The 23,809-nt window shown below is 36.9% G+C and overlaps 2 protein-coding genes across 5 annotated transcripts; one reads left to right on the plus strand and one right to left on the minus strand.

Annotated features, from left to right (window-relative positions):
• Positions 1–471: 471 nt before the first annotated feature.
• LOC128625196 (E3 ubiquitin-protein ligase DTX3L) lies at positions 472–11,466 on the minus strand. 4 transcript variants are annotated; one of them, XM_053653339.1, is made up of 15 exons: positions 11,355–11,466; positions 10,422–10,495; positions 10,025–10,120; positions 9,151–9,240; positions 7,215–7,283; positions 6,996–7,091; positions 6,424–6,483; positions 6,057–6,149; positions 5,841–5,900; positions 5,668–5,754; positions 4,811–5,045; positions 4,550–4,662; positions 2,060–3,553; positions 1,109–1,326; positions 472–1,009 (listed from the first exon to the last, which is right to left on the minus strand). In XM_053653339.1, exons 2-15 carry the CDS (start codon positions 10,452–10,454, stop codon positions 940–942), a joined length of 2,814 nt encoding a protein of 937 aa, XP_053509314.1. In that variant the 5' UTR covers positions 10,455–10,495; positions 11,355–11,466; the 3' UTR covers positions 472–939. The 4 variants fall into 4 exon arrangements, with proteins under 4 accessions (XP_053509314.1, XP_053509315.1, XP_053509316.1 ...); XM_053653340.1 differs by lacking the exon at positions 9,151–9,240 and having other exon boundaries at positions 11,355–11,465; XM_053653341.1 differs by lacking the exon at positions 10,025–10,120 and having other exon boundaries at positions 11,355–11,464.
• A 1,917-nt stretch (positions 11,467–13,383) lies between these two features.
• alas1 (aminolevulinate, delta-, synthase 1) lies at positions 13,384–23,809 on the plus strand. The gene is made up of 11 exons (XM_053653298.1): positions 13,384–13,547; positions 17,234–17,435; positions 17,543–17,716; positions 17,904–18,020; positions 19,384–19,606; positions 19,747–19,931; positions 20,708–20,887; positions 20,991–21,155; positions 22,739–23,007; positions 23,148–23,310; positions 23,509–23,809. Exons 2-11 carry the CDS (start codon positions 17,246–17,248, stop codon positions 23,667–23,669), a joined length of 1,827 nt encoding a protein of 608 aa, XP_053509273.1. The 5' UTR covers positions 13,384–13,547; positions 17,234–17,245; the 3' UTR covers positions 23,670–23,809.

Consider the following 23,809-nt stretch of genomic DNA (forward strand, 5'->3'; position numbering starts at 1 on the left):
TTGAACCATTTACTATGAGCTCAGTGTGCAGCAAAGTGCTGCCTGTTTTTTGTTTAAATCTAAGCATGCAGTATTTGGGAGTAGCACAGGCTGTATGAGCCATTTATCAGGCTGTATTTTTATCTTCGTATTGGTTTGAACTTTTAAATATCATTTATGAATGTTTTAATTAAAAATGTTAATTTAATAAAAAATTAAAAACATGTGTATACACACACACACACACACACACACACCCTTTACACAATCCCCCACCACCCCCGCACTCCCTGAACCTTTGCCCCACCCTTCCTTCCCGTTTCCTTTACCTTTATACCACCTGCCCCTCTTAGCCTGGATCTTTACCAACCCTCTCCCCATTTCCTGGACCTTTACGTCTCCTTCCTCCCGCCAAATGTCTGGGCTCTTCTGCCTTCTTATTATTCTTTTTTTTTAATTGTGAAATGACATAATTGATCAAAACTGGACACATTTTCATGAACTTTGTATGACCTAATTTTATTTTAATTTGTTTTGACAAACACCATTACAGCATCTAATATCACACAGGCAATTTGAAGCTGCTAACCAAAATCTACTATTTATATAAAAATGAGAAATTATATGCTCACTGTTAAACTTCATTTTACATTTGCATTTCTGCCATTTTCATACCATAAAATAGCAGACCTCAGAAAGCATAATTGAAAGGAAATGAGAAATTAATACAACCTGTGAATAAATAAAAACACCCCACACCAACCCTAATATTCAGGATAATCAAAACCTTAATAGGAATCTGCAATAGGCATGTTACATGTAGTTAAAAGTAATATTCATTTTAATATTCTTTGTGAGCCAGTTATAATGTCTTTCTGGGTTTTTTTTTAAAAAACAACCCCTTTTAAAGTTTTCGATGTATGATTAAAGTGTGAATTCACAATTCTGTATTTTTAAACGTTACTCAATGCCTTTGGCCTTAAGCTCTTCTTTCACCCTGTTTAAGTAGTCATGGTCTGGATAACCAAAACTGTGGAAAGAAAAAAATACAAAGATGAGAATTTAGTCTGATTTTTGTTTGGTCTATACACTATATAGCCAAAATGATCTTCACCCCTGCTCTGCTTACCTTTCTGGCCCACCGTGTATACTCGTCTTGTGATGAATGTCATTCCAGGTAACTGCATCATCTACTCCAGTTGTTCTGGAGGTTCCAACAGTGAAGATGAGCTTCTGATCAAAAGCCCTTCTCAGCAGCTTGAGCACATAATTTCCTTCATTGTTGTCCGGTAAGTACGCAGTGCGTTGAGTCCCATGGTAACGTTTTCCAGGGTTTGGATGTTCCTTCTGAAAAATCCGTTGCACAGAGATTGATTACAGATGTTTGGATTTAATGAAAAGTCAGAAGATTACAAAATGATATATTTATAGATATACTATAACAGTGAGTGAGGTGTTGCATTACTAGCACCAATAGAATAACCAGTGTATAACCTATAACACCATCTCTTATGTCACAGAAGTTATATAGTTGAAAGCACAGACGTCTTAGCATCTGATTCAATTTCCTGTTTTATTTGTTTTGGCTTTCATTGCATTTTCTGTATATGCTTGTCAGCTGCTTGCCATGCTAGCTAAGCCACTATGACTGCCAGGTTTGAAGGAAATGGTCTGCACATATTGACAAGTAAATAATAAATACTTTATGTACAGCATCTGTCATACATGTCCCTGTGAATGAGTGGTTACTATAGAAACGATAACACATTAGAACTAGCGCATTAATATAAACCTGTGATTTGCAGCGGCACTGCTGTGCAAGCTGCTGTTATAGAAAATTAATCAACACCATCTGACCAATGACAATCCAGAGCTCAGCAGCACTTTTGTATAAAGCTATTTGTTCAATAACACTGTGCTTGCTGCTAAAGTCAAGTGCGTTCCTACTAAAAAAAATCTGCTCCCCATCCACACTCTCCTCTTGTTGTTCCTCAAGTTCTTTCTCGGGGCCACAAATAACAAATGACTACAAAACATCAGGTTAAATAAATCTAAGAGAGACATAAGAATGTTATCGTACCGTCTGAGTGCCACCTGGTATTCTGTATGAAATTTCAATCGTGCCATATCCATGAAAGCCAGAGAGGCTATACTTGCGATAATGGACCTCCATTGTTCCATCAGGCTGGTTTCCTTTTAAAGTTCCAAAGATTTTTTTACAAACAGGGCAGATTTTTCCACCACTCTTTATTGAATACTCCAGACACTCTTTGCAGAACTCATGACCACATTTCAATTTTGTCTTTTGAGTAAATGTATCCAGGCAAATGGGACATTTATCTTCTTCACTTTTATCATTTCCTTTCTTTTTAGCATCTTCTTTTCCTTCTTTGGAAGAATCTTGATTAAAACTCTGTGCTTCTGGTCCATCTTTCCAGTCAGTACCATGTGCCCCTCTCATCACATCCATCCCCATCTGTCCCCTCTGAAATCCACTTGCCTGTGGAAAATCCCACGCATAGCCGAGCATTTGCTTCGTCTTGTCATCAAATACTGGATGTCCAATAATCTTCTCAATGTCAGCTATAGCAGGAACGAGATGCTTTGGCAGTCCAAAAAGTTTCCAGCTTCCGTTTCTATCTCCTCTACCAACACAGCTGTGTCGAGAGCAAATTCTCTTAAATGCCTGGGACACCTTCTCAGTGTAGGAAGAATCTTTAAGATCACAGGTGACTGCTGATGTAACTACCTTTTGGTATAGATGAGTTAAGGCTCTGAGGGCGTGAGCTTCGAGATTGACCTGATGAGTTCCTCTGGACTGTGCTGATACCTTAATCGAGCCTTGGACAGATTCAACATCAAACCGGACTCCGTATTTCTTTTCGATCTCACAAAGCTGCTTCTCAAACACAAACATCATCAGTTTCCAGTGTGCCTCATCCATCTCAACTGGAGCTTGAGTGTCTCTGATGTCCATGTCCAAGGTCTGAGAGGTCTGTGTTGAATTCCAATTTCCTGATGTCCCCCACTGCTTGGTGTCAGTCTCCATGTTGTGTGACTTGTTGTAGCTGAATGATGTTGGTTCCAAATTTAACCGTTTCTCAACCATTGATGTAATTTCTTCTGGTCCAGACAGCAGGTAGTTATTTGCTGACATGCTTAACATGATCTTGTGCTGTTCATTTGGAATAATACGCAGTGTCTCTTTCATAATGTCAGACTCCATGTGTGTTTGAGGGACAGAAACAGATTTGAAATTCTTTATAGTATTCTGGACAAGAGCAGTAAAGGCCTGAGTAGCTCTGCTCACAGAATCACTCTCACGCTTCTCATTAGCTTTCTCAGCAGAGAATGAGACTGAAGTTTCTGCATGTATTTTAACTCCAGACTCATTCTCAATTAGTTCCAGCTCCTTCCTGTAAGCTTGACTCAGGTACCAGAACAGAAAGGGAGGGACAGTAAGAGTGTGTGAAGCTCCTGGCTTGTCAGTGTTTTCTGGGGAATGGGAAGCTGCTCTTCCATCCTTTAAAGACTCAGTTAGATTTTTTTCTGCATCAGTCACATCCTTGTTCATCTAAAAATATTTAAATAAAAATTCCAACAATTATACAATTTTATCAACATCCAATTTTATAAAACTCTAAATGTATGAATCTCTAGAACTATAGATATGAAAATGCTACATGTGGACTGATATCTTCTTTATTATCACGTAATAAATACTGAATATATCAGGTTTCCAAGGCTATCCTTGGCAGTGATTTACTTTTCTTTAAATAAATAAAAATCAGATTCATTATTTGTTTAGAACAGTTTTAAAAAATAAAGATTTTTCACCACAAAACCTAGGAACTAATTTTTCTAATTGTGCCTATCTGTTATCTTGATGATCTGTCATTTTCTACGGTCCACTACAGTACGGTCCACTACAATACAGTCCACTACAGTACAATCCACTACAGTACGGTCCACTACAGTACAGTCCAATACAGTACAGTACAGTACAATTCACTACAGTACAGTCCACTAGAGTACAGTCCAATACAGTACAATTCACTACAGTACAGTCCATTAAAGTACAGTCCAATACAGTATAGTCCAATACAGTACAATCCACTACAGTACGGTCCACTACAGTACAATGCAATACAGTACGATCCAATACAGTACAATCCACTACAGTACCGTCCACTACAGTACAGTCCACTACAGTACAATCCACTACAGTACAGTCCACTACAGTACGATCCAATACAGTACAATCCACTACAGTACGATCCAATACAGTACAATCCACTACAGTACAGTCCGCTACAGTACAATCCAATACAGTATGGTCCAATACAGTACAATCCACTACAGTACAATCCACTACAGTACGATCCAATACAGTACAGTCCACTACAGTACAATCCACTACAGTACGGGCCAATACAGTACAATCCACTACAGTTTAGTACAGTATGTACAGTACAGTTTTAAACGTTTGTTTAAAAACTTTTGATAAATGAAAAAAGAAATGTGTGCTTTTTCCCTAGTTTCATTATTAAGAACATGAAAGTTTTAATACCTTTGAACTGGAATCTATATCCACAGACGGTGGCTCATGGTCCTGGAAGTGTACTATGGCATGTTTATCAAGCTGCTTGAATGTTAATTTGCCAGTTTTTATATTCTTCAAAGCTGTTAAGAAACGGGAAAATACATTTAAGTATAGATAAACAAAACAAAATGACAAATTTGCTGATGTTGTTTATTTTATATCATAAATCTAATAAATTCGATTCAATTTTCAGAATTGCAACCAAAATAAATAAATGCAATTTCTCACCAGCTGATGGCGTTATTTCCACCTCTGCAGTGCGTTCATCACCTAAAAGCTGAACTACATTAACACTGCATTTCTCTTTTCCATTAGAAGTCAGCTGAGAACACCAGGTCTGAAGAGCTCTTTGCAGGTGATTTTTCCATCTCTCAGGTAATTCCTCTGGCCAGTCCACTTTCACATAAACCTTTGCAACATCTGGAGGTGCTGAGGGTTTTGGCTCATCATGATTTGTTGTATCCTGATGTATTAAAGAAAGCAGGAATAAATGTTGTAACATTCACAGAATTCCCATGATCATATTTAGAGTACATATTTAGAGAAACACAGTCTCTACAGGCTTTTACTGATCAAGCTGATCAAACAAAGCTTTCAGAGCATACTGATGGTACGTCTCTGTATCTCCAGCATAATTACTGCTCGTGAGCTCAAATCCTGCCAAGCTGCCACTGCTGGACCCTTCAGCAAGGCCCTTGACCCTCAACTGCTCAAATGTGTAAAACAGATGAATGTAGGTCACTCTGGATAAGGGCGTCTGCCAAATGCCGTAAATGTAATGTAACTATAAACACATAAAAATTATGACATTTTTTTCTTTAACAAAGGAAAATGCAAAATCATTGGCAGTAAGTTGTATTAAATTATATGCAATATCATGAGATGACCTACATTTGAAATATAATGAACAGCACCAGTGAGAAACATTTTTAATATAAACATTTAGCTCCTGCATTAGCAGATATATCCAGTGTGTTAATACAGATTAAAAACCTGTTTCTTTATCATCTCAGTATGAGTGTCGTGTTTAATCTTCTCATCTGCCGATAAATGTCCACTACATCATGACTAAATGTGATATTTACCTTCTGATTAACAGAATTTGCCGTCAGAAGGTTTACTTGACGTTTCTTGTGTGCTGTATCGGAACTCTTATACGCTGATGAGGACGTCTAGACAAAAAGATACACTGTAAGTCTACACTCGGTGAAATCAGCATTAACACTGGCCATAATGAATTAAATAACCTAGTGTTAACCTCTGTAACATCTGCAGCAGCAGCAGGATTCTGTACTTCTTCAGCTGATCTATACAGTTCCTGCAAATAATAATAACATATAACACACACTGCACATCTAAAAATATAATTTTATTTTTTTACCTGTGCCTCACGTCTTTCCTTACACTGCAGTACAATACTGTAATTTTCTGTTTTTCATATCCACTCATTTAATATGTTTTATTATGATCCTACTAGTTCCTGTTCTTCTGAAGGATCTCCTGTATTTGTAGTTCTTTTCAGCATTTCCTCAGCTGTAGCAGAATCACTAAGTTTTAGTGAGATCATCTGCACAAAAAAATATTCAAAGTTATCACTCCCTAAAGTCAGTGTTAAAACTGTAAATACTGTGCAATTTGGAAACTTAAATATTAGCATTTTATATGTAATGTATAATAAACATGCTTTAGTGTTTAAGACCTGAGTTTATGTAGAGTGCTGCACTTCTTTCATTATATTTCAATACACATTATATCTATTTTTCTGTTTTGCCATTTCACTTGAATTGTAAAAAGTTCGTACTTTCTGATATTTATTATATTTTAATTTGATCTAGCAGTACCTGGTCTTGCTGTTGTCCCTCAGTTTCTTTAGAAAGATTCACAAACTGTGATGAAGAAATCTACAACAAAATCGAGACATCTCAGGTCAACATTTATTAACATGATCACTGATTTATAACAGTACCAAAGTCCTGTAATAAATAAATAAATAAATAAATAAATATGTTTTCCATCTTCGTTTCATAGATAATTAATGAACAGACACAAAAGTAGGAATCAGATGAAAAGGCTGTAGATAAAAATCTGAGAGAAAAAAATCATTAAATTAAATTAGAATAATGTTATGTGCATGAAGAAGAAGAAGAAGAAGATGATTCAACTCTGATGCAGTCTCTTGTGGGATCGATGTTCCACGGTTCCAAGTTATTTATTTATTTTTAGTCATTTTTGGAGAGTTATTTAATGATAACATAGTAAATTTATAAATATATTTTTGTTTTAAATTGTCCCTTAGTAATTTAAAATAAATCACTAATGGAGAATTTTTCATCATAGTGACTGATAAATACACCATTTATACTATAACAGATCAAGTTATGAGATATCTGATTATGCAAATAAAGAAATGAACCTCCTGATACAGGTTGTGTCCAGGAGGAGTTTGGTGAAGATGTTGGGTGTGACTCCTGCCAGGTTGTGTAGTAATGGCAGTGGTGTCAGGTGATGGCTGAAAGAAATATTTTAAATAATAAAAAATTATGTCGGTCTGTGAAATGACTAATCCCTTATTGTTCTGGAGGATTATATAAATACTGTAGGTATGGGGTATCGGCCCTGAACAGTCACTCACTGCTTGATTTCCACTGCTGGATGATGTAGGTTCAGGCTCTACAGTGTCCATGTCCATCGTTTCAGGGCCCTGTGACAGATACAGCATTAATGTCCATGCATGTCTTATTAACCCAGTCCATTAATTCATTTTAAGCCTAATGACTGCATTCAGCAACTAAAGTCCAGAAGTTATGTAAATATATTACATGAGGAAAGTTGCTGGTGTTCAGAGTCGGGTTACGCAGCTGATTAAGTGGATTTTCTGAGCTTCACATTCAGATTATTAAAATCACCTGCATGTAGTTCACACCATTTAGTGTCAAATGTAATAATGTAACCTTAAAAACAAGACAATTTAAAAATGACAAATAAAAAATAAGAAAAGGACTAATATGATGTATTCTCAAGATAAGTGATATCTCTGATTAAGATGCATCTCCTATGATGTCCTTCGTGTGGAAAAATAAAAACATGTAATGGATTATAAATTAATTAATTAACAGTGTCATATTTACACTCACCAAGCACTTTATTAGGAACACCTGTACACTTACCCATTCATGTAATTATCTAATCAACCAATGATGCAGCAGCAGCATAATGCATAAAGTCATGCAGATGTGGTGCAATAAAGGAAAGACATCCAGTGAGCGGAAGTTCTGCAGACAGAAATGCCTTGCTGATGGAGAACGTCCAGACTGGTTGGAGCTGACAGAAAGTCTACAGTGACTCAGATATCCACTCTGTACAATTGTGGTGAGCAGAAAAGCATCTCAGAATGCACAACACATCAAAATTCGAGGCAGATGGGTTCTTCTTCACATCAGGTTCCTCTTCTGTCAGCCAAGAACAAAAAGCTAAAGCCGCAGCGGGAACAGCTGAAGACTGGAGAAACGTAGCCTGGTCTGATGAATCTCGTTTTCTGCTGAGGAACACAGATGGTCGGGTCAGAATTTGGCACCAACAGCATGAATCCATGGACCCAACCTGCCTTGTGTCAACATTCCAGGCTGGTGGAGGTGGTGTGATGGTGTGGGGATTTCTTATCACACTTTGGGCTCGTTAATACCAATTAATTATGGTTTTAATGCCACAGTATATTTGAGTATTATTGCTGACCGTGTGCATCCCTTCATGGCCACAATTTACCATCTTCTAATGGCTACTTCCAGCATGATAATGCACCATGTCACAAAGCTAAAGTCGTCTCAAACTGGTTTCATGAACATGATGATGAGTTCAGTGTTCTTCAGTGGCTTTCCTAGTCACCGGACCTTAATCCAGTAAAGCACCTTTGGGATGAGGTAGAACTGGAGATTCACAGCATGAACATGAACCTGAAATATCTGCAGGAACTGTGTGATGTCATCATGTCAACATGGAGCAGAATCTCAAATGAACATTTCCAGCATCTTGTGGAATCCATGCCATGAAGAATTGAGGCTGTTTTGAGAGCAAAGGGAGGCGCTACCCAGTATTAGTGTAGTGTTCCTAATAAAGTGCCCTGTGAGGGTATATACAGTATGTAATATTCCAGAGTGTGTTTGAGTGTATTTACAGCCAAAACATACAGTTCAGCATGGCATATTGTGTTTAAATTAAACTGTCAGACAGTGACACTGGACTTAGTACTAATACTGCTCCTCACACCAGACTTTAATGCTTTCAGGTTGTTAGTAAATGTCTGTGTTATTACCAAAACATACCTCACATAACTCAATAATAAACATGATTAGACATGATTAAATGTTATTCATTAGTATTGTTTAGATGTGATTCATATTGATTAGATGTGATTATTATTGATTAGTATTGATTAGATGTGGTTAGTATTGATGTGATTAGATGTGATTAGTATTTAATTAGTATTGAATAGATGTGATTAGTATGGATTAGTATTGATTAGGCAGGAATGGCAGTAATCATATGCACTGTCAACTAATTCTTTAAACAACCTGTGTGGTTTTGGCAGGGCCGGTCTGCACTGATGGTTGGTCTTGATCTTGGATTCTGCACTGACTCTGATTGGGTTCTTGATTTTGTGTCTGAAAAATTGGGTTTATGATGTGATCTTCACCATAACATGCAACAGTACAAGTTTAATATCATACAGTAAATAACAGTGAAATATACAGAGTGTTTTCTCCTGTATTTAACCCTAAACCCTGACCTATTTATGGTACCATTTTATGCAAATATGTTTTGTTAACTGCATTCTGTTTATTCCTATTTTGTATTCATTTCACTTTTTGTGCACTGTTTTGTGTGTGAGTGTGTGAGTGTGTCTGTTTCACTATACGTTATATAACACATTCAATACAATAAGGAAAGATAAAGTTAAATTTTCTATCGTTAAAGTGATAAAGTGTATTTACAGAACATAAAATTCAGCATGACATAGTGTGGTTCCATTAAACTGTCAGACAGCGGCTCTGGTGTCGAGAACACGCAAGAATCACACATTTAAGATCAAGATCAGAATTGAGTGTAACTGAGACATACCTCTGTTTAAGACTAACTCTGCCCCCCATGTGTGTAATTCATAACTTCTAAGGTCTGTATTTATGTCTGAGGTCTGAGTACTGATGTGTGTAATTTCAGTATTAAATCCTCACTGCCAGTGTGTAATCTAACTCTGTATACGGCCATTAGAGTCTGATGTTATGTTTGTACAAGCTGAGATCTCTGTGTGACATGTTCTTGTTTTCAAGTTGGTAGTAAACATCCATGTTATTACCCAGACATAGCTATTAGACGTTTAATTAGACGTGATTAGTATTGATTAGGAATGAATGACAATAATCACTTTCAACTAATTCTTTAAACAACCTGTGTAACTGTGGCAGTGTCGGACTGCATTGATGGTAGGTCCTGGTCCTTAGCTTTGAATAGGCTGACATCAGGATTCGACTCCTGATTTTTTCCCTGAAAATTTGCATTGATGTGATTTTTACAGTAATATGTGCATATGAAAAAGTGTAATATATCAAGCATTTGATGCCTGGATTTCTCCATAAAACCTGATCTATTTATCGCATCTTTTTTATGCAATTTCTTTTTTATAGCTATTTCCATTTCATCTCTCTGTCCTTTACTACTGTGTATTCTTATCACATTTCTACTGAATCTGCATTGGGTTTTGTTTATCTCTTTAATTATACATTATACAGCACATTTAATACAATAAGGAAAGTTAAAGTTTTCAATTATCAAAAGTGATACTTACAGCACCTGAATCACACTCCATTGGCTCTTCCATGACTAGCAAAAGAGTCTTAATTTACACTTCTAGATTCACATCTGGAATCAAAAACGTGTGAATGAAATCAGTCCATTTTCTGATTTGCACCATTCTCTGTAGGACAGTGTGTGTAACTGATTAAACACAGTGAAAGGTGTACAGTGAAAGGGAGGAGTGGAAGAGAACTTTACACATATCATAAAGCAGTTAAAGACCAAAAGGAATGCTGCCCGACCCGGTTCTATCAGCATGTACCAGGAAGTTGAAGGGTTTTTATTTGTTTATTTATATAAGAAGGAAAAAAAAGCAGAATGTTATTAAAGACTATAAGAGATGAAAACACTTTTCACATTTTGTGCTCCAGAAAGATTGAAGATCCCTAAAGATAAATAAATCCCTCCTGAACTCTTTTAAACCAGATTTCAGTCCTGTTACTCATCACTTTCTACAGCTTTAGTGATGGTAATATCTGTAGAGTCTGTATTTCTCTGTTTAAGCTTGATCATTAACACTAACTCTAATTATATCTTTGTATTTCTGTCGTTTTATTCGGAAAATAGCTGTATAAATTTGGGTTTTTATTTGCGGCAGCAGTTACTTTCGTTTTCGCTTTGCTTTACTAAAGAAGGAGATTTCATTCGACAATTCTGTTTAATAGAAACTGTAGATTGGGGATTAAATGCTGGATTAATATTGTAAAATAACTGAGTAATAATCAGGATCAGTGTTATAGTTAAAAGCTTTTAAATAAAAACTCTGTGTGTTAAACTGCTCCGTATTTCCTCACTGCAGTTCAGTTTATTTACCAACTTTACTTTAACTCCAGCTAGTTTTCCTAAATCTCCTGATAGTAAAGTTACTTAAATATCAGTGAAGTTGGAGGATTTAAATGAAATGAATGTGTGTGAAGATACTTACAGAGACAGTGAGTGGTGATTAAAGCTGTGTGTTTCAGTGTCCTCTCTGCTTTACTCTCACTTCACATTTAAGACGAAACGAAACTGAAAGTATTTGTTGTTGCGATCTGGAGTGGGCGGGGCTTCGTGTTTATTTACTCACAGTGCTGTAAAGGTCTGGATTTAAACAGCTGGGTTCAGTGATATGAAGTGAACATTTTCAACAACAAGAATATGCTTTTATTAGAGTTGCTTTATTTGGGTTTTTGTTTATTCCTTTAAATAGAGTATAAAAAGATTTAGAGTTCTGTTCTTCTGAATCTTGCATGCATAAAATATATAACTATCTAACTTACTGCTACCTTACTTAACTTTCTTAAGAAAGTCTTCTTACTTCTTGTTCTTTGGGGGTTTTTTGCTTATTGAAAAAGTCCTCCTGAAGCCTGCACTGATTTCGACTCAATAATTCATCTAATAGACATAAAATCAGGAAATACAGTAAATAAACAGCCCTACAAATGAACAAGGGGATCATTTGATCATTGTAGTAACCTGAGCTGACCACCAGGTGGCAGAATTAAACCACAAATCAGTGTGTTCCAATATAACAGCGTTACACAGTGTTTAGTTTTTTAGTTGTACTTATTCATTATTTAATAATAATAATAATAATAATAATAATAATAATAATAAGCTGATGCATAATGATATAAATATATATATACCTTTTTTTAAATGGCATTGTATTACATTTATTACAAATTATTCATTTTAATCCAAGACATGCACTGTACTCTGTTTTATTATGCATTATAGTGACGTGACAATAAATGTCAAATCTCTGACCTCTGATCTAATTTAAGTGCATAAACGTGAACAGTCTAACTGTGTGCCAGTACATTTACATGGACGTTTGCTGGGGGGAAAACGACTCTTCACTGAAGTCTCGCGAGAGTTACGACGCATCGCTCGTTCTCGCGAGATGTGTGCGTGAGGATTAATCGTTTTTTAAACAAGGAATTTCTTGGATTATGGGTGTGGAATTAAGATAAAAAAAGAGTTGTGTGTATCCCAAATGCCTCACTGTTAAGAGTCCTAGTGTACTGTGTAGTGTAAGAAATAATGATTTTACACCCTGTTACACTCTTTATTTCACAATAACACACTTATCATCATCATCATCATCATCCACAACTCAGCAGAGTATTCTACATAAATACCCAATGTCCTTTTTAAAAATAATAATAATGATAAAAAGGAATATCTAGTGTATGGTGGCTTAGTGCTTTAACTTCGACCCTCCATGGTCGGGGGTTTGATTCCGGTCTCCACCATGTGTGCAGAGTTTACAGGTTCTCCCTGTGCTTCAGCAGTTTCCTCCAGGTACTCCGGTTTCCTCCCCCAGTTCAAAGACATGTGTTGAAGAATGATTACAGTTTATAAAATGTCTGTAGTGTGTGTGTGTGTGTGTGTGTGTGTGTGTGTGTGTGTGTCCTGTGATGGATTCAAAATCTTTTTATAAAACATATATAAGTGGTTATATTTATAATTTCATTTTTTATTGTAATTATTATTAATTATAATAATAATAATGTTTGTTTGTTGGTTTACTTACTTACCTACTTTTTTTTATTGTTGTGAAAATCACAATCCACCAAGTTATTTTATTTATTACTTTGTTCTTCATAACTCGGGTTTATAAATAATAAATATAAAATTATTATTAAACAAATAAATAGATAAACCGATAGATATATATTAATGATAATTGGTAAATGGCGCACTTATATAGCGCTTTTATCTAAAGCGCTTTACGCTGGGTCTCATTCACCCATTCACACACACTCACATGTTTCCGATGTTTCAGAGTCCGAGTCAGAGTCAGACTCTTTATATCTGATCAGCACTCAGAATTCTCTTCATATTGAAGGTGAAGGTTTTTTAAAGGCGAGTTTAAACTTGCACGTAAACCCCGTGCGTCTCTGATGTCGCTGCCCGGGAACTCTCGCGAGATTTGCGGAGCTCGAGGCGGTATAAAAGCCAGTGTCGGCGCTCGTGCCCTACCGTTCGTCCTCAGTGCAGGATAACGTATAGAGCTCTTCACTTTTACTTCACTTTTACTTCACTTTAAATTCACTTTAACTCCAAACTAATCTATAATAAACCTCACAAACCGTCATTGCTGACTTTTACTCCGCATAGAGCAGTAAATCAGGTGAGTCATTTAGACTAACGCTGAATTATAGTAACGATGCTAAGCTATGCTACTCTGAGCTAGCATGCTAATTCATTTATTTAATTCAGTTTTAATGATTTCACTTCCGTTTTCTTTATTAAACTCCATGATATTTAACTACATTATTGTTAAATTAATCATCTTTAAAATGTCATACATGAATAGTAACAGGTTTATGAGGTGTCCTTGTGGATGCCTGAGGCTAACAGGACTTTTATTATTATTATCATCATTATCATAATTATTATTGTTATTATTATTATTATTATTATTATTAATGTGTATAGTCTGGCTATCAGATCTTTATTATTTTTATTTATATTTTAATATTTTTAGGTTAAGGTTCTAAATATGTGTTCATTATTAATATTTAATAAATAATTAATAATCTAATTCTGATCGCAAATCAGGTGTGAATGTTTATGTTTATGGGGGACAAAAGTAAAATATAAACAATAATTTTAAATTAAATATAAAGGGTTTTTTTTCTGTGAGTAAAGACCAACTTTATTGTTAATAATAAATAAAACAGTAATGGAGGAAATAGGATGAAAACTTTGTTTAAAATGTTCTGATTGCGTTTAAACCTCATCATGTTTTTATCTGAAAAGTTCACGCAAGAATGAGAAGTTTTAAATCTCACTGCCAGAGAAAACACTGCTCTTTAAAATGTCGTCTTCTTCTTCCTCTTCTTCTTCAGATTCTCACCTGTAAGTCTCTTTTTTTTTTGTATAAAGACTGCTTTTTGGACGTTTGGTGGTGTCTGAAGGTCTCCCACGCCCTGCTAAACAGGAACAACCTGATTTTAATACACACATTCTGGACACGTTGAACTATAACTTTTATTGAAAAAGGAGACTAAATAAACATTCGTGTAAAACTTCAGCGGTCATCTTTAAGTGATTAATCTACATGCCCGTACTTAACTGCTCTATAAAGAAAAATGCAGCTGAATCATTAAATCATTAAATCCTGAGCGCTGAAGGATAATCAGTTCATTAGTGTGCGGTTTAGTAATCTCTCAGAAGCTCGTTTGTGCGTCTGTTACAACATCCAGCATTGTTTCTAAGAAATAAATCAACCTAGAGTGCAAATATGAGTCATTTTAATGACTCATCATTAAAGATTCAGTTAAATGATTTGTTCTGATTTCTTTAGTGCAGCCTGATCAGTGCTGCAGTGTAAAAATCGATCACAATGGTTGCTATTTTGTATTACACACGCACACACACTCACACTCTCTACAGCACTCACTGGAACACTGGACATTCCCAGCTTTGACTGAATCAGTTTGAACAGGATTCACTGAACTCACTAACTTGACTGATTCACTGAACAAGTGGAGTGAATCTCTGTCATGACTGAAATGATTCACTGATTCAAACATTGACTCATTGACCAAAATGAGTGAATCTTGGTTATGACTTGAAATTATTCATGGATTCAAACACTGACTCGCTGAAGACCAGGAGTGAATCTCTGTCATGACCGAAATGATTCACTGACTCGCTGACCAAGATGAGTGAATCTCTGTCAAGACTGAAATTATTCACTGATCCGCTAAACAAGAGAGGAGCGAAGCTCCATCATGACTTGCCGAATAACAGAGGAAAGAGTCGATCATGAACAAAAGATTCACTTGTGGCGTTATAGCTAAACATTATTATTATTATTATTATTATTATTATTATTAGTACACATGAGCACTCTTGTGTTTGTTTGTTTTTGCACAACTCCAGCTGTGTAATTCCCGTAATGTTTAATGAGTTAAATCATGTTTTGGGTTCAGCACAAGTCCAGTCTTGTTCGTGTATTTAACACGACACAGACATCCAGACGACATGTGATCAGCGTGTAACACTGATGTGTTTAAGGTTTCAACAGCTTTAATGCTGATTAACTCTGATTATTCTGAAAACGTGTGTCGTGTAAAGGTGCATTCGTGCAGAGGATTTCACCTTGTTTTGAATCGTTTGCATTAAGACAGGACAGGAATAGGTCTGTTTCTTCTCTGATGTTAGAGAAGGCCACGCCCGTCTCCCTGAAGGCTGTGTAGATAATAATGTGATTAAATTCCCCTTCTGAGGCCTGGAGAGCTCAGTTTAATTCTTCTGCCAGTTCGGGAGTCATGTGACATATACGACACAAAAAAAATGCCAATTTACACCTACTGATTTTTATTATTATTTTTAAGTATATGACTGTAGTGCAGTCTATATGAAAAACTAGACATTGAAGTTAAGTGTTTAATGTGTAAGAGATGTGGTTTAACACCAGCACTCATGCACACAGCTTCATGTTTCTTCATGTCCTCTTTTACCATAACCGCCCTTGGTGTTGAAATTACCGAAACAGACACACACTGAACACGACAAAGGAACTGAACATAAACACTAAAGCTCACACTAGAGCTTGCATATAAAATAATATTAATAATAAATCATCATGTTACACTGGTGCCTTTGGATTGAGTTGTGTATATAGTTACACAATTTCATATATAAATATGTAATAGTTTTATATACATATATATTTTTCCCTTTAACATTTACAACATTCTGTACTTGTCCAATAACACAGTATTAATAATTATATTAACAATAAAGTTCATCGTCCTTGCTAAATCTGACCTGATTGCCCTTTCTCATTGCACTTTCCATATACGATCACAGCTTCCTGTTCTTCTTCACCTTCATTCCCTGTGCTTTGTGCTCTAACACCTGTTCCCTTGTTTCCTACTTCGACTTCCTGTTCTTGCCATCTCAGTTTCTTGGGATGATCAGTTCCTCATGTTTCTAAAGATAAAGCTGTTTATCTTTAACTACACAAGATTCCTGCTGCCTTTTCAATGGTTTGTGTTGTTTTTTGTTTTTTTTTGGAACTTGTTTACATCAGCAGTAAAAAAATAAAAAATAATAATCCCCCAGACAGGGGAAATCCACAGCAATAAACAGAGTGAGGTAGAGCAGGAACAGGAAGTTGTAGACTGATATTTAAGAAAGGAGGAACAAGGAACAGGCCCTAATAAACCAGGAAGTGATGACCATGTCTGGAAGAGTGTGACATGCAGAGTGTGATGTGTGGTCTGGGTTGGATTTTATTTTAAATTTATGCACATTTTCTACATTACAGTCCATTTTAAAAGCCCCGCCCTGTTTTTCTGGCCGTCCAATCACTGTTTAGCGACCTTTGCCGTCCACGTTAACACCTTGCTATTGTTAGTCATGGATGTGTTTTTCGTTTAGTTTTTTTCTTTCAGGTGTTTAATTCGGTGACTCCGCCTTTTTTTAAAGATAATTAGGAGTGTTTAATTGCTATAAAGTTCTTTTGGGAAAGTTTTTTTTTTCTTCTTCTTGTTCTCCACATTCAGATGCCCTGTCTCAGTCTGATCTTTATCATCGTGTGGTTTATAAACTCTCGTGCTCAGCTGTTTCTTCACGTCTTTCCACCACTCTCTTCAGTGCGTGATCTTTATTGTGTGTTTGTTCTTCTGAGTAAAGAGATAATGTACACAGTTAAAGAGATGCTTACAAATAAAACTGGAGTTTAATCGGAAAGAACTTGAAAACCAGATGTAAATATTTTTATATTAATTATACAGAAAAGAGGAACTCTGTTCAGAACAGGAAGAGATTTGTCGTAACCGTATCTTCGTTTATTTTCAGACTTGGACAATCATGGATGCCATTATCCGCTGTCCTTTCCTGTCCCGCGTCCCCCAGACGTTCCTCCAGCAGGCGAGGAAGACTCTGGTGAGCTACGCCGTGAAATGCCCCGTGATGATGGACCTGGCATCCAAACCGTTCGCCCGCTCCATCTGCTCCTCTTCCTCTGTCTTCCAGAAGAGTGATGATGTCATCAACATGGGTGAGAGGAACTTTTTTAAAAATTATCCTCAATAACTAAAGTTTCAGTGAACAAACCTTAGTGAGTGTGTCGTCATAAATTATCTTTATTTTTTTTTAAATATATAGATGCTAAAAAAGCCCTTGAAATTCCACCGGGTCACCCCACACCCCCAGCGGGAGTGACGGCGTCTAAATGCCCCTTCCTGGCAGCAGAAATGGGGCAGAAGAACAGCGGTGTGGTGCGTGAGGCCAGCATGGATCTGCAGGAGGACGTCTCAGAGATCCGCACCCTGCAGCAAGGTTATAACCTTTTACATAGACATGTATAAATTAGAGTAAATGTGTGATCTGATTACGGTGTGATCTAATTACGGTGTGATCTGACAAGTTAAACAGATATCTGTCTCAGTGTAAGTTCAGCTCAGGAGAATGTGGGATTAGTTTTAGTTGTGTTTATTTTGTAATGTTTATTGTGTGTGTGTTACAGATGTGTCGGCGCTGGAGCTGGTGAAGAGCGTGAAACCTGATGGGATTCTGATGAAGAAACTGATGAAGCAGCGTCCAGCGATGGTTTCACATCTGCTACAGGAGAACATGCCTAAATGTAAATCATATCCATACACTCTACTCTACTTATCTCTATACATACACTATATACTATACACTATACTTTCCTCAACTCTACTCTACTGAACTCTACTCTACTGTACTCTGCTCTATTCTACTGTACTCTATTCAATTCTACTGTACTCTATTCTACTCTATTCTATTATACTGTACTCTACTCTATTCAATTCTACTGTACTCTGTTATACTCTACTGTACTCTGTTCTACTGTACTCTATTCTACACTGTTCTCCTGTACTCAATTCTACTGTACCCTACTCTATTCAATTGTGCTGTACTCTATTCTACTGTACCCTACTCTATTCAATTCTACTGTACTCTATTCTACTGTACCCTACTCTATTCAATTCTGCTGTACACTATTCAGTTCTACTGTACTCTATTGTACTTTACTTGACTGTATTCTTCTTTACTTGACTGTATTCTACTGTACTCTATTGTACTCTATTCTGTACTTTATGCTACTGGACTTTACTGCCCTGTTCTCTACGGTACTGTGTTCTACTCAACTCTGTTCTACTGTATTCTACTCTACTATACTCATCTCTACTGTAGTCTAGTCTACTGTACTCATCTCTACCGTACTCTGCTATATTCTACTATACTCTAGTCTACTGTACTCTACCGTACTTGACTGCACTCTACGGTACTGTACTCAACTATGTTCTATTGTACTCTACTGCACACTGCTCTGCTACACTCGACTCTGCTACACTTTTACACCTGACTTTCAGATTGAGAACTAAAACTGTTATCTAAACGTCCTCACTTCCTGTTTATAACTATAAATACACACTCTTATTTACACGCACACAATCAAATGTAGCTTTTAGTTATTAGCAATTTTAGGTTTTTTTGTTTGTTTTTAGAGATAACACTTGTACCTAACTGAAATTAAATAAAAATGTAGGTTATAGCTAGCTGAAATGTAGTGTTTAGTGTTAGTTATTAATGAAGATTATAGCTAACTTGTAACTTTGTAAAATTAAATTTAGTTGAAATTTAGCCGTTGTTTGCATAGATAACAGAATTTTAGCTTTAAATTTAACCTTGTATCTAAGTGAAGTGTTGGTTATAGCTAACCAACGTTTAGCTTTTACTTTGTAGCTCAGGGAAATTGTATTTACATAAATAAAACTGAACTTTATAGCTACATAAAGCTTATAGCTAACTAAAAAATTATTTACAAAAAATGCAGCTTGCATTTTTTAAAACTTACAGCAATTTTCTCTAGCTGAGTTTTAACTTTAATGTCATAACCGTGAATTGGAATGAATTGGAGTAGTGTCTCTTCCTGATCTGTGAATAATCAGGAACATCTTTGTTGTGAACTTTTCCAGCCGTGTCCAACTTTCGCTATGACGAATTCTTTGAGAAGAAGATTGAGGAGAAGAAAAATGACCACACGTACCGCGTGTTTAAAACGGTGAACCGGCGTGCGACCGAGTTCCCGATGGCCGACGATTACTCCAAGTCTCTGAATTATAAGCGAGACGTCTCTGTGTGGTGCAGTAATGATTACCTGGGGATGAGTCGCCACCCGCGCGTTGTCCAGACTGTGGTGTGAGTCACTGCGGCGGGGCTTTATCTCTCTCTATTATTCACACGTTACACTCAGTCCAGCTTAATTAGGAGATGTTTGAATTTAATATTTATTTATTTATTTATTTATTTATTTTAAATTAGATTTTCTTTTCCTGCAGAGATACACTACAGAGACACGGCTCGGGTGCTGGAGGAACGCGGAACATATCGGGGACGAGTAAATTTCACGTGGATCTGGAGCATGAGCTCGCCGACCTTCACGGGAAAGACGCAGCGCTGCTTTTCACTTCCTGTTTTGTGGCCAACGATTCCACACTGTTTACTCTGGCCAAAATGCTGCCAGGTCATTTATATTTTATATTTACATTTTATTATTATTATTATTACCCCTGGTTATAGTATCCTGTATCTTACAATACAACTGTAAGATTACGGTGTTTTATTTATTTATTTATTTGCGTCATTATCAGTATAAACAATTCTGATGTTATGTGAAATTAATTTTTAAGAAAAGAAGTTAAGAAAAAGTTAAGAAAAGAAGAAAAAAGTACAAAAAGTAAAACCTTTTCAGATTTTTTAATACCCAAGTATTTCAGGTTTTTTTTGCTGTTTTAAATCGCAAAAAAAATACACAGTAAATGTATTACTTTATTGCATTTATATAATTTATTAAAGTTCTATATTTAAATACTAAGGTGAAAAGACAAGTTTTAACATGATGAAGTTAAAAAGATATAAAATAAACATTGCTAGACGATAACAAAAAATTCTTAAAAGTCTATAAACATTGCTGGAAGAGATCCGATTTTAAAAATGCGAGAACATTCAAAATTGCTAGAAGATTTATAATAAAATTTACTAGAACATTACAAGAAGAAATAAAATACAATTTGGAAAAAGAGAGGAAATAAAAATCGCTAAATGTAAAATACCTTTTTTCCAGTTTAATTTTTTTCCTCTTTAATTTTGTTGCTTTATGTTGATTAAGTTTTAAATGAAATTGTTGGTGATGATGTAATATTTAAACGCTGAGCAGAGTGGCACTTGGTGATGTAATATTGGTGTATTGGTATGGAATGAGCAGCTTTATGATCAGCGTGCTTTATTTTCCCCCCTCAGGATGTGAGATTTACTCGGATGCTGGAAACCACGCGTCGATGATCCAGGGTATACGCAACAGCGGCGCTAAGAAGTTCATCTTCCGTCACAACGACGTGAAACACCTGCGTGAACTTCTGGAGAAATCGGATCGCTCCACTCCGAAGATCGTGGCGTTCGAGACGGTGCACTCGATGGACGGTGAGAGAGGAGGAACGACTGGGTGACGCAGCGCTAGCTGAGCAGTGGTTAGCATCAGGAACGGAGATGAATCTGTATTTTTCTCTCTCTATTTCCTCCGTAGGTGCCGTGTGTCCTCTCGAGGAGATGTGTGACGTTGCACACGAGTTTGGTGCGATCACGTTCGTGGATGAAGTTCACGCCGTGGGTTTGTACGGTGCGAGAGGGGGCGGGATCGGGGACCGTGACGGAGTCATGCACAAGATGGACATCATCTCCGGAACACTCGGTGAGTTCCTGACACATGATACAAACTCAAACCTGATCATATGGGGCGGAGCTATAGCAGTAGCAAACCAATCAGGAGCTTAATAAAGATTTAGTGATTAGGATTTATTTATGTTTATATGTAAATAAAATAATGATTGGATTTAAAAGATACAGTGTGTGTGGTTACGTATATGTATGTATTTTTTTTTTATTTATATGTTTTTATAAATATTTTTTTATATTTATAATTGTGTACAACCTTACTTTTACATTATTTATATTTAGAAATATTCGAATTATACTTATGTAAATTAGAGATGCTTCACTCAGACAGGTTTTTATTCTGGAGCCATGCCCACTTTCACTCGTCAGATTCAGACCCTGATAAACACTTACAGCCCTGTTGCCGTCAGCTGTGGCTTCATTATCCGTATGTAAAGAGCAGGTGTGTGTGTGTGTGTGTGTGTGTGTGTGAGAGAGAGAGAGGGAGAGAGAGAGTGAGCGAGAGAGAGAGCTAGAGCGCGACAGCATGGCTCTGTCTGGTTTTGTCATGTCCCTCTCCTGGGACTCTTGATCAACTCAAGCTGCTACCTGTTACCAAGAAACTGCACTCATCTGCTCTCTCTCTCGCTCTCTTCCCCACTCTTTCTCTCTCTCTTCCTCTCTCTATCTCTCTCTCTCTCTCTCTTCCTCTCTCTGTCTGTCTCTATCTCTTTTCCCCAAAGACACTAGTCTCCAGCTCTCTTCTCAGTTGGTTTGAGATAACTGCTGGCTTAGACACACACACACACACACACACACACACACACACACACACACACACACACACACACCAGACATCTTGGCTCCAGTCGTGACACTTGAATAAAAGCTCAGGGTAAAAAAAACTGTTCACTCTTTTATCTACAGTCTCACACAGCAACGTGCAAATCACCATGTCCTCTCTCTCTCTCTCTCACACACACACACTCATACTCACACACACACACACACACACACACACACACACACACTGACCCTCAACCTCCTCTCTGTGGTGGAAATAAAAGAACTTTAGAAAGTTTCAGAATTCAGCTAACAGTCTGTTACAGTTCTTCTGTGAAATGGATTTATAAATAAAGAAAAAAGGGGAATTGTGAAATAATCTGAAGAAAAAGATAAAGTCTGTAAATTAATCCATTCTGGATAAATACATGTCTACTAATCATTTTAAAACGCAATTTAATCACTTTTATCAGCCATTATGTGGATATTTTATATTTTTTCCTCCCCATAACGAGTCTCTTCCTATTTCCTGTTTCATTTTATTTAAAACCTGCAATAATAAAGTTAAAATCCTTTAAATGAAAAGGATGGAACTGTATCTGTTAAATATCGCTGCACTTTTTCATGTAATTATTGATTTTTAATTTATAGATTAGTTTGAAACTAACCTGCACTTAAGTTAAAGTTATGAAATTTGTAATTCTTTTTTTTAAATAGCTTTGTGATGTTTTATGAGAACTAAAAGCAGAATGAAGCAGTTTGAGTGAGATTTCCTCCTGTGATGTGTGTTTTATGTATTTTATTAATTTTTTTATTTGTTATATTTTCTCGGTATAGGAAAGGCGTTCGGTTGTGTAGGAGGCTACATCGCCAGTACGAATTCGCTGGTGGACGCGATGCGTTCGTACGCCGCAGGGTTTATCTTCACCACGTCTCTGCCTCCCATGTTGCTCGCCGGAGCTCGAGAGTCCATCCGCATCCTGAAGGGCGAGGAAGGACGCGTGTTACGGCGTAAACACCAGCGCAACGTCAAACTGCTGCGGCAGATGCTGATGGACGTGGGGCTGCCGGTGGTGCACTGCCCCAGCCACATCATTCCCATCCGGGTAACACACACTTTATATATAAATATTCATCATCTTCATCATAATAATAATAATAATAATAATAATAATAATAATAATAAAAATAAAATGTATACAGATTTATTCAGTAAGACTGAAACGTTATTATTGTTTATAAACAGGTTTCGAACGCGGAGAAGAACACGGCCGTGTGTGACATCATGATGAACCGATACAGCGTCTACGTCCAGGCCATCAATTATCCCACAGTTGCCCGTGGCGACGAACTCCTCCGCATCGCTCCTACGCCACATCACACGCCACAGATGATGAAATATTTTGTCGGTAAGTCAAATTAAACCGGATATTGCGCTGTGATGCTAGCTAACTCGTTACATAGCCTGTTAGTTTAGGTTAGGGCACATCATGCTAGCTAAACTACGGCTTGCAGATACGAGTCAAACCTACCTCAGTTTACGTACTCTCAGGCCCTACTGTCTTTACTTGGTACACTGATTCTCAACTCTGTATGCGTGTGTTCAGATAAGCTGCTGAAGGCGTGGCAGGAAGTGGGTCTGCAGCTGAAGCCTCACTCCTCGGCCGAGTGTAACTTCTGCCAGCAGCCGCTTCACTTTGAGCTGATGAGCGAGAGAGAGAAATCGTACTTCAGTGGCCTGAGTCATCCCGTCTCAGCCTGCGGATAAAACACACACACACACACATCTCACGCTGCAGCGGCGTTCCCTAATCACTGCATAAATAATCAGAGATATTTTATTTACACTCACATTCTATACAAACGTCTGATTATGTATGCCAAAATAAACACTTACCTGAGATCCGA

The sequence above is a fragment of the Ictalurus furcatus genome, chromosome 21, assembly GCF_023375685.1.
Source record: "Ictalurus furcatus strain D&B chromosome 21, Billie_1.0, whole genome shotgun sequence".
Classification (NCBI taxonomy): domain Eukaryota; kingdom Metazoa; phylum Chordata; class Actinopteri; order Siluriformes; family Ictaluridae; genus Ictalurus; species Ictalurus furcatus.

What these genes read in the sequence shown, in the direction of transcription:
- LOC128625196 (XM_053653339.1), bottom strand. Translation starts at nt 10,454, where the DNA reads ATGGAAGAGCCAATGGAGTGTGATTCAGGTGCT. An exon ending in GCCCTGCCAAAACCACACAG is followed by an intron (nt 7,284 to 9,150) that starts GTTGTTTAAAGA and finishes TATCTGTCACAG; the next exon opens with GGCCCTGAAACGATGGACAT. An exon ending in AGGGACAACAGCAAGACCAG is followed by an intron (nt 6,150 to 6,423) that starts GTACTGCTAGAT and finishes TTTTTTGTGCAG; the next exon opens with ATGATCTCACTAAAACTTAG.
- alas1 (XM_053653298.1), top strand. Translation starts at nt 17,246, where the DNA reads ATGGATGCCATTATCCGCTGTCCTTTCCTGTCCCGCGTCCCCCAGACG. An exon ending in TGATGATGTCATCAACATGG is followed by an intron (nt 17,436 to 17,542) that starts GTGAGAGGAACT and finishes TTAAATATATAG; the next exon opens with ATGCTAAAAAAGCCCTTGAA. An exon ending in CATCATCTCCGGAACACTCG is followed by an intron (nt 21,156 to 22,738) that starts GTGAGTTCCTGA and finishes TTCTCGGTATAG; the next exon opens with GAAAGGCGTTCGGTTGTGTA.